Source organism: Cricetulus griseus, chromosome 7 (genome assembly GCF_003668045.3).
Source record: "Cricetulus griseus strain 17A/GY chromosome 7, alternate assembly CriGri-PICRH-1.0, whole genome shotgun sequence".
NCBI classification, from domain to species: Eukaryota; Metazoa; Chordata; class Mammalia; order Rodentia; family Cricetidae; genus Cricetulus; species Cricetulus griseus.
In genome coordinates, this window is record NC_048600.1 from 107,283,620 (window position 1) to 107,300,404 (window position 16,785).

The 16,785-nt window shown below is 49.1% G+C and overlaps 1 protein-coding gene across 1 annotated transcript in view; it reads right to left on the reverse strand.

Moving 5' to 3' along the window:
* Positions 1 to 16,785, reverse strand: part of Abcc3 (ATP binding cassette subfamily C member 3) — a 50,840-nt gene that overhangs the window by 25,966 nt on the left and 8,089 nt on the right. Inside the window, exons 2-8 of the mRNA XM_027424362.2 lie at positions 7,212 to 7,388; positions 6,636 to 6,761; positions 6,308 to 6,445; positions 5,478 to 5,603; positions 5,239 to 5,300; positions 4,467 to 4,598; positions 3,160 to 3,348 (exon numbers count right to left, since the gene is read on the reverse strand). Coding sequence (XP_027280163.1) covers positions 3,160 to 3,348; positions 4,467 to 4,598; positions 5,239 to 5,300; positions 5,478 to 5,603; positions 6,308 to 6,445; positions 6,636 to 6,761; positions 7,212 to 7,388 — 950 coding nt within the window. The remainder of the gene's footprint in view (positions 1 to 3,159; positions 3,349 to 4,466; positions 4,599 to 5,238; positions 5,301 to 5,477; positions 5,604 to 6,307; positions 6,446 to 6,635; positions 6,762 to 7,211; positions 7,389 to 16,785) is intronic.

Here is a 16,785-nt window from a genome sequence, read left to right on the forward strand (position 1 = left end):
CATTACAATTCATAACAGTAGCAAAAGTACAGTTATGAAGTAGCAATGACAATAATTTTATGTTTGGGTTGCACCACAACAAGAGGAACTGTGTTAAAGGGTCTAAGCATTAGGAAGGCTGGCAACCACTGGGTTAGACCTTCCTACTCATTCTTCTGGGCTGCTGGGGCTTCTAGAACCCACCATAGGACCACAAGGACTTTCATTCCACAAATCTTCCCAACACTTGGTCCCCAGTGCTGTCTGTTGTCCTTTGTTGGGGATCTTGTCCACCTGTCCTATGACTCCATTCATCTTTCTTCTCTTACCTCCTGGCCTGTCACCACTCCTTGCCACTCTCAGCAGCTCCCTATCTTCCCACTGAGCTGCCCACTGAGAATTCCCTGACATCCCAACATTTCCAAGCTTCCCCAAGCTCATTCTTTGTTTTTGTCTTATAAAAGGAGTTATTCTGGCTTCCCAAGCCCTATCTTGTCTTCCTGAGCCCAGGATCCAATCTTCCTGTTGACTCTTCCACAACAGGAGGATTGGATCCCATTTTTGTATGATATTCATTATTGTCACTTCTTATGGGAGAACTGTGCCTTCACTTATGGACACCATCAAGACTCATTGTGTCATAGAACAAACCTCCTCTAGACCTCATGGAGCTTTCCAGCCACCATCAGAGTCAAGCCTGCTGTTCTCCTGGGGGCTGAATTGTGTCTTGACCCTCTGGTACCTATGACTGTGACTTCATATGGACCTAGAGTCTTTGTAGCTATAATCAGTGAAGATGAAGTCCTGATGGAGTAGGGTTGTCCTAATTCAGGAACTGTTGTCTTTAGAGAAGAGTGGGAGACCCTCACCCTCACACACTCAAATGCACACGCACAGTCTCTCTTTCTCTTTCTCTCATACACACACACACACACACACACAGAGAGAGAGAGAGAGAGAGAGAGGGAGAGAGGAGGGTGAGGAGAGGCATGTGATGGATGCAGAGACGTGAGTGATGAATTTTCATGTCAGGAACACCAAGGACTGCTGACAACCACCAAAGCCCATGAGAAATGGTTATTCAGAGACTTTGGAAAAAAACAAGTCTTAATCTCAGCCCCCAAAAGGCTGAAGCAAGAGAACCATCAGTCAAAGCTAGTCTGAGCCCTAAAGCAACACTCAATCTCAAAACCACAAAAGAACTGATCCACATGTAGTGGTGCATGTTTTTAATCCCAGCACTCAGGAGGCGGGGCAGGTAGATCTCTGTGAGTTTGAGGACAGCTTGTTCTGACGTAGAGAGTTTCAGAATGGCCAGTGATACATAGTGAGATCATGCAAAAAATAAAAAAAATAAATAAAACCAAACCAAACCAAGCCAACCAAACAAATAAACAAAAAACACACCAATCCCAGCTGGTCAAGGTAGCGAATGCCTTTGATCCCAGCACTTGGGAGGCAGAGGCAGGCAGATCTCTGTGAGCTTGAGGCCAGCTTAGTCTACAGAGCTAGTTCCGGGACAGCCAGGGCTACTCAGAGAAACCCTATCTCGAAAAATCAAAACAATAACAACAAGAAAAACCTACCAATCCTGTCAACACACCTTGATTTTGGACAGTGGGGCAAAACTGAAGGAATAATTTCTATTGTTTCAAGTTGTCCCACATAATGATAACTTGTCAGAACATTTCTGCAAACTATACAGGTGTCTTTGCAGCACATTTTGAGACTTTGATTTCATTGCAGACACTCTCCACTACTCTGGGGCCTTCCCCTCTGTCCCAGGCCCCAGTCATGGTAAAGCTGCCAACCAATTTCACGTGGACTTCCTGAGACTGAGTCTGTGGGTTATTTTTATGTACTGGAAGCCTCTCTTTCTCCCAGAAGCACTCTCTGTTTCATCTTGTGTCCCCAGCTCTGGACCTCTAATCAAGCCAGCATTCTCTCCTTGTCTGTCAGGACAGCTGAGGCTCCGCTGACAGACAATGAGAGAGCACTGGCTGGATTGGAACTCAGGCTTCTCCCTCACACAAACTGTCTAGGAGAGCTGAGGCCCACACATGAGGCTCTGGACCCCCACTGACAGGAGTGCTCTTGGAGGGCCCACCTGGCCAGCACCTAGCCCTGTGCCTAAGCCTCTTTCTCCTCTGAAATCACCAATCTGGGAAAGAAAGGTTCGCGGCCCCTCAGTGGCACAGGCAGGAGCCCAGCTGATTTGACAGAGTAGTTTCTAGATCCTTGCCTCACTCCTGGCTTGTGCTGCCCTGTGACCTACTTGGCCTTCTTGCACCTTGCTACTCTGCCCTACCCATTCCACACTGGGGCAGGGGCAGGGGCAGCCTTTGGAAATGTAAACAAGATGCCCCTCCCTGGCTTCCTCTCTCCCCATCCCTGCCCCACCCTGGGGTAGATTTCTCCAGTCATGCTGCCTCAACCCTTTGTGACTCAGCAGGCTGCACCTTGCCTTCCTCCTTCATTTACTTATTTCTTTGACGATAACCTTCTGAGCTGGCACGTGTTCTTTGACCTGGCAGGCTGACTTCCTGGATTTCCCAGGCTTTTCCAGGCCCTGTGACCCACTCTAATCTTCCTGCATTACCTTTGGCTTCTCCTACAAGGCCCTACCTTAATTAATCTGCAAATCTAGGGGCGGCTGTTGTAGTGCTTCATGAATGTTTACTGAATTGATGACTCTGCACAAAGAGGGGAATGGATGCGGGGCTCAACTCCGTATCTCACCCTGTCATCCGAGAGCTCCCTCCAGGCCAGACCTCTCCAGTGACAGATGGCAGAGGCTGGCAGAAGTGGAAAGAGCGTTATAGTTGGACTTCAGAGCCCGGGACTCACATCTGCTGTGTCTTACCAGCTGTATGCTTCACCTGAGTGTTTACCTTCACATTTGTAAAAAAAAAAAAAAAAAAAAAAACAAAAAAAACCAAGGAAATCTGGGTATTTCCCCAGAGGACTCCTGAAGGAGGTTAAAGGGAGCCGCTTATGACTGACAGGCATGTGATACATGCAGTTGTATGTGGACTGGGGACGGGAAAGTGAGATGCAGAGGCAATGCCATTGACCAAGGGTCACCCAGAAAGCAGAGAAAGCTCTTCAGCTCCTGGTCTAAGGCAGCCAGCCATCCCTCCACCCAAGAGAGGGCTGCAGCAAGAGGGAGTGTGGTGAGACCTGAGGAGTTGCGGGTTGATGAAGGAGAGCAGGTCCTGGATCAGCTTGAAGCAGACACCCATGAGCAAGCTGGAGGTGAAGGTTCTCACCAAAGCCCACAGAAAGGAGGGCTTCTGGGACTTGGGTCGGGCCCTCAGTAGGACTTCATCCTCTCCTGGGGTCTTTTGCTCAAATGCTGCAGTCTGGGGCCTGTTTGGGGAATAAACAACAGTGGGTGGGAATGGGTACCTGGTTCCATGAGGCTAAGGGCCAGGGAGAAGAGGCGTAGAGGCAGTTGCTTTTTTTTTTTTTTTTTTTTGGATAGACAACACAATTCCCCAGATGGTTGTCTCCAGGTACCAGGGGGGTTACTTTCTGAAAGGAGAGCTATGTACCCAGTTCAGAGAGGTCTATGGCCCTCTTCCTGCCTCCTAGAGCTGGCTTCAGGACAGACCCTGAGACCCGAGAGATCAGAGCAGGTACAGTGGGAGGCTTAGGTTTAGAGCAGGTGAACAGGGAGGGGATAGAGATGATACCATCTCTATCCTGGGAAGAGAGACCAGGTACAGCAGGCAGCTGGAGGTTGGGGTTCCAATGGTCTCTCCAGGTGATCCAAGGCAGGTAAGCCACAATACTGCTATCCAAGCTCTTTCCTTGTCCCACCAACACTTAAAGCCCACCAGTGGCTCTGGGCTGACCAAGCACTGACTTCTAAACCCTGGGTTGTGAGCAAGATGGAAAAGGGATTGGCCGTGAGCTCAAAGGCTCACAGTCTCAAGCTCTCTCATCCAGGCCTCCAGATAAGAGAGGCAGTATTGAGAGGGCTTTTCCTGCCCTTCCTAGGAAAAACCCCTGAATTTCCCATCCAAATCAGACACAGTAGAACAGAGATCTGATTAGGGTCTCTGGGCCAGGGTATGGATTATTGCTCTGTCAGCACCAGTGGGGAGACCTTGGCTGTATCTTTAAACTTCTAAGCTTCAGTGCTCCTTTCTGAGTCAAGGGAACCATAGAGAGAACACTGTTTGGCTGCTGGGAAAGTGAATGAGGTACTCTATATGCTAAGAGCTGTGCCTAGGATATGCTGAATGGTACACAAGCGTCAGCATCCCCTTGTCCTCAGCCAAACCAGGGAGGACAGGCCCCACCCAGGCCTTGCTCCTACCTTCAGCATCCAAAGGCTTCCAAGACATCCCCAGTGCTGTTTTCCCCACTCCTGTCTACACATCACAGTGTTCCAGCAACACCACAGGTGACTGGACAGTGGAGGGGCCAGGGTACTGAGAAGTTAGGATGGGTACCGAACAGCATAGAACAATGCACCTCACCCTGATGCTCGCTTCTGCTGCTTTTGCCATGCTTCCAACAGCCGCTGGACCAACTTGTGAGAGCAGTCCTCCTCATCCAGAGTCCAGAGGTCGTTCTCCTCCAGAGGACGTCGGTACCCAAGGATGGCCAGCCTGGAGGAGGGAGAAGGAGTCTCCACACAGGGTCAGAATTTAGAAGCCTAGAGCAGGGGCTGGTATCTCCAGTGCCTAAGGTATCTCTGCTGCCTTAATTGCAACACCCATAGTCACGGTGAACATGCTGCAGGTAGCTAGCTGCCTCTCCCCTCCTGACTTGTACCTCACTTTCCCTCTCTCCTCTATGTCCCCGGATGCTCTATCTGTCTAAGGCCCTGGTAATGAAATCCACAAGGCTGGAGGGATTCAGGCCAGCCTCAGGTGTGTGTGGTTAATGAGTTGTCACCCAGGTCACAGACCCAATTATCCTGCTCAAGCCACTCTGAGGGGCAGCCAAGGAGATGACAGGCTGGAAGCTTATCCCAAACGGAAGAGCTCAGAGCTAATTATGGTCTCCTTCCAGCCCTCTGAGCCTGTCCCTGTGGCCTGCCAGATGCAGGGATGGCCGGCAGCCTGGGAGCTAGGCTGGTCCAGGCTCAGCCTCCGCACTCAACCCCCAACCCAAATAGCCACTTTTGCCCACCCTGATTCACCCATCCAGTTATTGGGGTGGCAGTGCGGAGAAGGGGTAAGTCGGCTAATTCTCGGGGCTCCCTTCTCCCTCCTAGGGTCTAAGTCAGGGCAAAAGCCAACTCACTTTGTGAACCACCAGAAAGACAGACGGGAGAGAAAGCCAGCGCTGGCTTCTGGGCAGGGATTCTAGAAGGAGACAAAGGGATCAGGTGTGTCCCCCAGGATCTCAACACTCAGGAGGGGCAGGGAGGCCATTCTTGTTCTCAGCCTGTTCACAAGCTGTGGAAGCGGCATCTCCCACTTAGGGTGAGAGATGGGAGGGATGGGGCTGCTGGTACCTGCACCCTCCCGTGGCAAACTCACAGGGTCGACATTCTCTGGGGAGAACAAAGGCGGCTTCTCCTTGAAGCAGGACAGGATGAGGGAGCAGAGCACCAGGGCGAAGTAGATGTAGAAGGTAGTGAAGCGTAAGGGATCTGCGATCTTACCCTGCGGGAGAGTGGGGAGGGACCTCAGAAGCTTTTGGGAAGGCTGGCCTGCAGCTCAGCGCCCTGGGGATGTCAGGCTCCTCAGGCACACCCAGAGAACGCTGAGTGGTGGGGACATGGTGAGGGCTTGCCTTCAGTCAGGCATTGTGCTGACACAAAAATCAGCAGTTGGCTCCTTGCCTGTGTCCTCCTGAGAGAGGGAGATGGGGCCACCTGTCTGTCAGTGGGCCTTCCCACCCGCCATCAAAGAGCAAAGCCCCACTGAAGCATGTGGGAAGAAACAGAACAAATGACTGGGACTTCATGCACACCTGCACATACGTTCATGACAGACACTGGCATCCCCATTAGATATTGAACTTGGGGATGGCAGTTGCAGAATTGTCCTCCCTTTCCTCCACCCCAGCATTCCCAGGAGCACTCTCAGGAGCACTCTCAGGAGCACTCCCAGGAGCACTCCCAGGAGCACTCCCAGGAGCACTCCCAGGAGCCACGGTGGGATCTTTAACCCATGTCCATGCATTGCTCAGACCTCCCACTTCCTGCCATCAAGCAGAGATGTAGCAGGTGGGGGAACAGCATAAAAGGTGCTGAAGAGAGGAAATCCTGGGATCGAGGAGAAACCTAGAATCGGCAGTGACCGCGAGTGAGCCTTGAAGCCATGCCCCTGAACAGGGCTAGACCTGGAAGGTCTGACCCTCTTACCTCTGCTGTGGCAGAGAGGATCTTGGAACGGAAGGGGATGATGGCACAGATCACACACAGCAGCCAGAAGATAATGAGCACCCCTGAAGACTGCACCCCGCGAAGACGCTCATACTGGATCAATAATGTGCCCAGCAGCTGTGCAGGAAGGGCAGGGAAAGGCTTGGCCAAAGCACACACATCTAGGCCTGCTCTAACCCTCTCCAGTGTGGTCAGATGTTTTGGGGGTCACCTTATCCTCTGACACATGAGTATGTCCACCCTATTCCTCAGAGCCCATGATCTTAGCACACCCCACACCCCACAGTCTCCTGGGCCCCACACTAACCATGGTGATTCCCACCACCAAGGGTGTGATAAAGAAGACAGGAGCAGGGGCTGAGCCATAGATCAGGCGGTGGAAGGCGTAGAAGAGGTCCACCCATGAGACACACCACAGCAGAACGCCTAGGGCCTGCAGACAGTGCACAGGTTGGAGCCTCCATCACTAATGACAGTGCCAGTCCCTGCTCATGCAGCATTCTAAAGCTATCAGACCTGCCTGGGCCTACTCAGAAGCATCTAGGGCAGGTGATGGGAAGTTCTGTTGTTTGAACATTCTATGAGTTTCACAGTGAAAGGGCTGCAGACCCCAGTGAGTAGGCTTTGGTGGCCCAGAACTTTGGGGGGCAGGGGCTGGTTTCTGTGGTGGGTTATGGGAAGTTCTGTTGTTTGGTTGTTGAACCTTATACAACTTTCAAGACAGGGAAAGGTTGCAGACCCAGTCAGTAGGCCTCTGTGACCCAGAACTATGGGGCAGGGGCAGTCTGGGAACACTGGGTTAGCTGCCAATGGGGGCAAGGAGTTCATTAGAAGCAGAATCCTTTAGGTGCCCCCACTCAGGGGGCAAGCCTGGGCCCCTGACCGTCTTGAGCCTGGACAAGCGGGTGAGGACGATGTAGCCACGCTGTTGGTTCCTCAGGTAGAACAGATAGCAGGGCAAGGCAGCCCACAGATAGATGCAGGGGATCCAGGCCAGCAGGGAGTTCTGGAAACAGGGTGTGAGGTCTGGAGTATCGGTATATACCGAGAGGTTGGAGTCCTGTGGAACAGAAACAGAACAGTTTGGCATTGTGGTAACCTCCTGCAGGCATAGCTGTCCCTCATGGAGGTGGCTGGACTAGAAAGCCACTCCATCCATCCAGGATGGAGGTGGACATGGGGTGGAGGATAGGTGAGGGCAAGAGACTGAGCATGTGTGTGAATAGGTGAGCAGGGATGGCCCAGTGTGAACTCCTAGGAGCCCGAGGCTACTTCATTTCCCCATTCTCTTTCTAACTGAGGGATAATTTAAGTGCAATATAAACCGCACCCATTTAAAGTGTACAATTCAGTGAGTTTGACAGTTGCATAACCCCTCAAAACCATTGCCACAATAAAGACACGATATTTCCATTATCCTGCAAGGTCACTTATGTCTCTTTGCATTCCACACCTCCTAGGCTAATCATGTTCTTCAATATTCTTAATCTTCCCTTCCCCCATATTTTCCCAGAATGAATAATTAAAAAAATAGCCCCCTCTCTCCAGACCTCTCCCAAGCAAGGAGAGAGCTTTCCAGGCTCTTTGATGCCTTTAAAATGGGGTGGCAAGGCTAGGTGGATGGCTTTTTAGCATAAACATAGGGACATGAGTTTGGATCCCAGTATTCCAAGCACCTTCTTTCTTTCTTTTTTAAAACCAAGTCAGCATGATGGTCCACACTTGTAACCCCAGCTCTGGGGTGGCAGTGGCAGTGTGGGTGTGATGGTGAGGTAGGGGGTGACATGGGGATGGATGCCTAAAGCTCACTGGCCAGCCAGTCTATCGGCGTTGATAATGCTCAGTTTCACTGAGAGACTGTCTCGAAAGATAAAGGTAGAGGACCAGCAAGATGGCTCAGCAAAGGCACCATCCAGCAACCAAGACTTACAAACTGAGTTCCATCCCCAGAACTACTGGGGAAGGAGAGAACCAACTTGCTGAAAGTTGTTCTCTGGCCTTCACATGTACACGGTGATACTTGCTCACACGCCTCAAAATAAATTAATGTAATAAAAAATAAAGTAAGTGTAGATAACAACCAACTTTGGATCTGTGGATGAACACGACCCTGTGTGAATACACATGCTAACAAGCATACATACCACAGAGGAAAAGATGGAGTGGCCATCCTCTGCCCCTATCTACCTTAATGAGTGACGTGGATTCTTAGTGCAAAGGGATGGGCAGAGATCTTTGCAAATTACAAAGTGAAAGGTAAGTAACCATCTCTATTCGGTGGAAGTTGCCTGGGTCTAGCCTGGGAAGTCTGTGTTTTAGGTACCACAAGCACCTCAGGGCGGTTGGTCACTCTCTTGTCACAGCTTTTCCTTGGACTGTTCTTATACCACCATACTTTTTTTGGAACAAGATGAGGTAATAAATTCATTCACAAATACTTTGTATCCAATCACTTCCTCCAATGTACTCCTCTTTCCCCTTCTCACACAGCATTAGATGTTCTTTACAAAAAAAAAAAAAAAAAAAAAAAAAACAACCCCAAAATACAAACAAATAATGAGAAAACCGCCTACCATCCCATCCACCTAGAGACAAGTGTTGCCTGAGGATATACCGCCTACCTTCTAACTATCATTTAATTTTTATGCAAGTCACAGATGCACATAAACCAGCTTTTCCTGAAGCAGATTTGTTTTCTGTTACTAGAATTGGAAGATCCTCTCAAATGTGTGTGACTCTGAAGGCTTGGCTGCTTCGGTACTTTTTTTTTTTAAGATTTTATTTATTTATTATGTATACAACATTCTGCTTTCATGTATATCTGCACACCAGAAGAGGGCACCAGATCTCATTACAGATGGTTGTGAGCCATCATGTGGTTGCTGGGAATTGAACTCAGGACCTCTGGAAGAGCAGCTGGTGCTCTTAACCTCTGAGCCATCTCTCTAGACCGCTTTGGTACTTTCAAAAGAGACAAGAAAACACGAATGGGTGCCCTATGGATTGGGGTGAAGCTTGATGGGTCAGGGGAAGCTCTTTGCTTTTTGTTTTTGTCTTTTGTTGTATTTGTTTTTGAGACAGGGTTTCTCTGGGTAGCCTGGGCTGTCCTGGAGCTCACTCAGTAGACCAGGCTGGCCTTGATCTCACAGAGATCCGCCTTCCTCTGCAGGGATTAAAGGCGCATACCACCACCACTCGGCTTTGTTTCTCTCTCTCTTTTTTTAAATTTATTTTATTATGTGTACAGTGTTCTGTCTGCGTTATGCCTGCAGGCCAGCAGAGGGCACCAAATCTCATTACAGATGGTTGTGAGGCACCATGTGGTTGCTGGGAATTGAACTCAGGACCTTTGGAAGAGCAGGCAGTGCTCTTAACAGCTGAGCCATCTCTCCAGCCCTTGTTTTTCTTTTAAACCAGGTGTAGGGGCTGCACTTATGACGCCTAACTGGGAGGTGAAGAAAGGCCTATTTGGGTAACTTTAGGCCACTTAGAGACCCTATCTCATAGAGACCCTTTGGTGGTTGGTACCAAAGGCATGGCAACGTGGGACCAGTGCCTGAGGAGTGACGTTTCAGGTGTCCTCTGGCTTTTGTGCATACGTACATGTACGTGGACCTGCACTCTCATGAACGTGAGCATGTGGAGGTACATGCAAAAGAAGAAAGGAGGAAAGAGAGGAAGGGTGAGAGGAGGAGGGGAGGAGGGGGAGGAGGAGGGGGGAGGGGGAGGAGGAGGAGGAGGAAAAGGAGGAGGAGGAAGAAAAGGGTTTCTGTAGGGGTGACTGACACTGGCCTGGCTTTGAAAGGAGATGGAGAAGCAAGTTGGATGTCTCAGTTCTCATTACAGCCTCTCCTCTAGCCCCAGCCCTTCCCCAATCTCCTGCAGCCACCGAGTTTTGCCAGACTCTGCATGGGAAATGGCTTCAGCCATTCTTATGCTTGCTTATGCTCACCTCTTGGAAATGGCTCTTTCATGTTCTCCCTGCTTCCTGGCAAGCATTCCTTACCGGCCTTTTCTTTCTCGCAGTGAACTCTGTGTGCACAGCCTCAGTTCCTGGGTTGTTGCATCATTGCTCACAGATTACACTCAGAAGCTCCAAAGCTGAGTCATTAGCTTCAGTCTCCTAGGCTTATGTGGCCACTTTCCCTTGCCACTCAGATGATGTCCCCATCTGTCCTCAGCCACCTCAGTGTCAACATCCTGCATACCAAACTTGTTTACTTTCTGAAAGGAACAGCTATCCCCCTGGTGCAGCTTGTCTCTGTCAAAGCCACCACCATGCTTCTACGACCCCCAGATGTGCTGGGATGCTGGACTTTTGCAGGGAAAAGTACTTATTGGCAGGGAGGTGTCTGACTCTGGCTTTCACCTCTTTTAAGCAGTGTGATCTCAGGCAAGGAGATGCGTCTCTCACCTCTCTGGGCCTTGGCTTCCTCGGGCTTGGGGCTGGGATGCTAATACTTCCTTCCTGGCCACTCTCACCTGGTTCCTCACCTGCCCTCTGGCCATCACACCACCTCTCGCCTCTTCCTGAGCTCCTGCTAAGGGGTTCTGTTCTGTTCCCTTCTGGTACCTCAAGTATGTGAATGCTGGCCCTCCCCTTCCTCCACAGCCATGGAGTCTCTTCTCTGGCTCCTTCCCTTGGTGTGAGAGTGCTCAGTCCTTTCTCTTCTCTGTGTGGGCTCACCCTCTGCCCGTCTCTTTTGGATTTCATAGTTCCAGACCATACAGGTACCAATGACTCTCAGGCTTATCTCTCTAGCCTATTGCACCTCAATCACCAACGCTATCCAGCTCTTAACCAGGAACCTCCATTCTACACACCATGTAGCCTGTACAGTGTCCCATCCCTTTGACCTGATTTCTAGTATGGTTTCTTCTGCCTAAAGGTGGCCAGTGGCCCTTTTGCACATGCTAAGCTCATCCTTGCCTCAGGGTCTTTGCATGCAGTATCCTCTCTTTCCAGAGTGCCCTTCCCTTATGTGGTTAAGTCTTTCATTGTCAATGAGGCCCGCCATGACCCCCTTGTATAATGTTACCACCTTCACCAGACCAAACATTCCCAGTCTTCTTCCACCTTTACTGCTACACCTATCCCCTAACATCTTATACAATTTATTCATTATCACACTATCTTTCATCCCTTCTTGTTAGCATATAATAACATCGGAGCAAAGCGTTTTTATTTAATTTATTTTACCAAACACATAGCAGATGCCCAGAAAAAGTAGTTTAAATAACTCAGATGAGGAGCTTGGAGAGATGGCTCAGGGGTTAAGAGTGCTTGTTGTTCTCGTAGAGGACTGGGGTTTGCTTCCCAACACCCACATGGTGACTCACAACCTTCTCTAACTCTGCTGCCAGTTCTTCTAACACACACACGCACATGGCACCCATACACAGATGCAGTCAAATCACTAATACACATAAAAATAAAATTAATAAATCTTGAACATTTTAAGTCAATATTTATTGAAGAATTGAAGCCAGAAATAGTAATGCATGCCTGTATTTCTAGCACTCAGAAGGCTAAGGCAAGATTGCCAAGAGTTCAAGATCAGCCTTGACTATATAGTAAGACACTGTATCAAAAAGAGCAAGCAACCGGGCGTTGGTGGCGCACACCTTTAATCCCAGCTCTCGGGAGGCAGAGGCAGGCGGATCTCTGTGAGTTTGAGGCCAGCCTGGTCTACAGAGTGAGTGCCAGGACAGAGGCTCCAAAGCAATACAGAGAAACTCTGTCTCAAAACAAACAAACAAACAAAACAAAACACAAAAAGAGCAAGCAAACAAGATATATATATATATATATATATATATATGTATGTAAGTGTCTTATTATGGCATTTAACCCCCCACCCTACCCCCACCTCCCCATCCTACCCCACCCCCACCCCCGCCACTTTGCAGGGGCCTGGGTTCCCCACCTCTGTGTCTAGGGAAAGGTCACTACACCCCGTTTTCCTTTCATTAGCCTGTCTTTCCCATAATCCTCTCTGGGTAGCCCTCTGCCACCAATGCCCTGGCCACTGCTGCTGTTTCCTGAAATATAGCTTTGTCCCCTGTGACAAGTTTCCGTGGCTCCTGCTGCTTGCACACCCCGGCCCACGCTGGCTGGTAGGTGGGTCCTGCAGGGCTCTCCTCCCACCTTCCCCCTCCTGCTCCCTCTACTCCCTTGCGGCCAACTCCCTCCACCCAGAGCCTTCTCTGAGATTCCCACTCTGGCACCTTGTTCTGCCTGGCCTCTCTTCTTCCAACTCTGGAATCCCAGGGCAGCAGCGTTGGGCAGGCTCAGGAGCAGCCTCTTCCCTCCAGAGAATCCTCTCCTCTGCAATCAGCACTTGTAGGGAGTGTCACTTCTTGGAGCAGTTTTCCTGCCTTGGTAGATGCTTTGGAGAAAGTCCAGTGCTGCGGACACAGCCGCCTGGCAGCCTGCACTCAGGACATGAGACCTGGAGGTGCCTCTCTCAAGCCACGTATATGTTTGTTCATGTCGGGGGACTGGGGTTGTGGCACGTATATGTTACTTTCCAAAGCCTTATCTATACAGGACGCAGCAGTATTCATTTGTTCTTTATATTTTCCTTCCTCCTTCTCTCCCATCTTTCTTTCCTTTCTTCCTTATTGGGAAATTAAACCAAGGGGCTTGCATAAGCTAGGCAAGTGCTGTATCACTGAGCTATACAGTTCAAGATACAGGCTTTGTTGTTGTTGTTTGATTGGTTTTGGGTTTTGTTTGTTTGTCTTGGGGTGTTTGTTTGTTTGTTTGTTTGTTTGTTTGACACAGGGTTTCTCTGTGTTGACAGCTCTGGCTCTCCTGGAACTCACTCTGTAGACCAGGCTGGCCTTGAACTCACAGAGTGCTGTCTCCCGAGTGCTGGGATTAAAGGTGAGCACCATCACCACCTGACAGTGATAACGGGGTTTTGGTTTTTTTTTTTTTTTTTGGTTTTTTTTTTTTTTTGTTTGTTTGAGATAAGGTTTCACTGTGTAGTCCAGGCTGGCTTCAAACTCATGATCCTCCTGGTCTAAGCCTCTCATGAGCTGGGGTCATACACATGTACCATCATGTGTGGCCCATTGTATGTTTTCATTCAGACTGTAAAAGTCAGATACCCACACATTGCTGCTGATTTCCTTCCTTGTCAATCACAGAGCTGTGTCTAACACTCGGCCTAATCAGGGAGACCAAGGAGAGGAGGCAGACGTAGTCTAGCCCTGGCTTACTTTTCATTTCCCTTTTTCCTCCTCCTCCCCTCCCCAGACTTTTTGTTTTGTTTTGTTTTGTTTTTGAGGTAGGATCTTAGGTAACCCAGGCTGGCCTTAAATTCTTGATCATTCTGTCTCCACCTCCTAAGTACTGGGACTACTGGTCTATGCCACCATTCCTGCCAACCCTATTTTAAAAGCATTTTTAAAAATTCCAGTGTGACAGAGTTATAGAAAAGCACACATATCTCTGAAATAGAAACCTCCATGATTTTTTCCACACACAGGTACACTCAGTTGTGTAAACAGTGCTCACATCAAGAGCTATAACACTTGGCAGGAAGAGGCACTGGGGGCCCTTCCCACTACTGTCCACCACAGAGAACCCATCTTAATCTCTCATGCAATGGATTATTCTGCCCGGCTTGGATCTTCCCATAAATGAAACTGTCTGGTGTTTTCAGCCAGCACAGTGTTGTGGTATATTATTCCAGAGGGTCCACCTGCAATTCTGTGTGTTCCACTGCGTGAACATTCGATTGAGAACACACCTCACCTGTCTCCAGGCAGCTCGTAACTAAGAAAAGCAGATCTCTGGACCACTCATTTTATACTAAGCCTCTAGGCATCCCAGCTGTGACCTTTGTCTTTGTTTCTGGTCCTGGGGATTGAGTCAAACATGCTAAGCAAAGTGCCTTGACACCAATTCAGGTTATGAGTTTTTAAAAGGTATCTGTCGGGGCCTAGGGAGACAGCTCAATTGATGCAGCACCTGCTTCAAGTGTGAGGATCAGAGTTCAAATCCCAGAATCCACATAAGGGGGTGTGGGCACAGAAGCCACATCTGTAATCCTGGTGCTTCTATAGCCAGATGGGAAGTGGAGACAGATCCTTCAAAGCTTGTGAGCCCGTTAGCCTGGCATGCACTGCTACAAACAAGAGGCCCTGTCTCATATGCTCTGTGGTACACACACACACACACACACACACACACACACACACACACACAGACACACACACACACAATTGTTGTGGAATACTATTTTAACTAGGCAAAGATGTGTTACGTTTGTTTATGCTGCATTTATTTAATTATATAAATATGTGTTGCTGTTTCACCTTGTCTGCCTGAGGCACCAGATTGGTCTAATAAGACGCTGAATGGCCAAAAGCAAGTCAGTAGAGGAATAGGCAGGGCTGGAATGCAGAGAGAATAAATAGGAGGAGGAATCTAGGCTTTGGGAGAGAAGAGAAGGAGAGAATGAGGGAGAAAGTGAGGGAGACACCCGGGGTCAGCCAAGTAGGCCACTGCCAGCCAGATAGGCATGGAGCAGGACATACAGAATGAAAGTTTAAAAGCCCTGAGGCAAAACATAGATGAAGAGAAACAGGTTAATTTAAGTTGTAAGAGCTAGTAGGACAAGCATAAGATAAGGTCAAGCATTCATAACTAGCAATAAGTCTCTGTGTCACGATTTGGGAGCTGGTTGGTGGCCCAAAAGAAAGCCTACTACACAGGCTATCTCTGTGGCTCCAAGCAAACAATATGAAAACAGGTACCATCTTCCAGTTCAATACATATGAAGCTTTTAAAACTACGTGTTGAGGGGACAAGGTGTTGACTCAGTAGGTAAGAGTACTTGCCACCAAGCCTGACAGCCTAAGTTCAATTTCTCAAAACACACATGGTGGAAGAAGAGAACTAATTTCTCAAAGTTGTCCTCTGACCGCCACACAGGCACCAAGGCATGCTCCCCACCCCTCACCCCACCCCCTAAAAAACACTAAACAAACAAAAAACCAAAACTATGTATGTTGAATAAGTCTTCCCCATGTTTGTGGCTGGATCTCACCCAAGCAAGCCAAGAACTCTACCACCAGGCTATATCCTCATGCACGTTTTACTTTTTATCTTGAAGCTTGCTAATTTCCCCAGGCCAGCCTTGAACTTTGAACCATCCTACTTTACTTCTAGAGTATCTGAATTCCAGGCTTATGTCATGACACCAGTGCTCCGACTGGCACTAAGTCATCTGTCCCTTCTGCAACCAGCTCAGTGAGGGCGACAGAATTCTGTTAAACTTCCCTAGCATTTTATGTCTGACCTCCCAGGGTCATTATCCTGTGGCTAGCTCAAAAACAAGTTTTGAAATATATAACAGGGGTGTTTCTGGGTTCAGTTTACAGAGGAGAAAGTGAACTCCACTGGCTTTGTCAACAGCTTTAGGGACAGTTAACACAGTGTAGCTGGGACAAATATCCTGGCTTTGCGGGGTGCCATGTGACAGTTTCTCCCACATTCTTCCTGGACCCACAGACCAAAAGACACCTTCTCTCCTTAGCCTTGCAGACATTAAGGGGGTACCCCATGCCCTCCTTTTGTTCTGTTCCTATGCTGCACCACCCCCATCCAATTTCCAGCACAAGCATGGGAGTTGTTAAATAAGTGTCAAGGGAATGCGGGGTTCTGAGCCTATGTACGGGCCCACAGTACACTTGGCAGGTCCCTGGCTTGGCTTTTTAAGGCTACCAGAAGACCCATCCCTGGTGCTGTAGATCTAGTACAGCTCCATCAGTTTGCTTGTCTGAGGCAATTTCTTGTGTAACTCTTGAACTCACTATGTAGCCTAGGCTGGCTTTGAATTCTTGGCCCTGCTGCCTTCACCTCCCAAGTGTCATCATTACAGGTAGTTACCACTATGCTCAGTTCTTCCCCTTTTGAGTCATGTAATGGTGGCCAGTTCCTGTAACCCTCTGAACTCCAGTTTTCAAGTGCAAGTAATGACAGACCCACAGCCACCTTCCCTATAGGAGCGATGAGTAGCAATGTAAATGCCTAGCTGTTACCCAGTCAAGCTACTGGTGACATGTTTCATGCCATAAACACTGACCCAACCAAGTACCCTTGGGGAGTAAGGATTAGATGGTTGCTCTGGGCTCACAAAGGTCCTATCTGGGTGCCTCTCCTTGTGGGAGGTGTGTTCTGATTGGACACAGTCTCCTTGGAGACAGCAGGTACCTGTTCATCCCTGCATCCCAGATGCTATTGCTAGGGCATCTATGGGACTGAGACACCCCTTTTGCTGCCTGATGACTGGCAATGCCTTCCTTCCTCCATCCCTCCTGACCTCTCCATCTCCCTTCCTCCCTCCAGGACAGAATCTTCTGGGCAGCCCAGCTTTCTCTCTTTGTCTCACTTCCAACATCCTATCCATTAGCAAAGCCTGTCCACTCTGTCCAAAAGATCA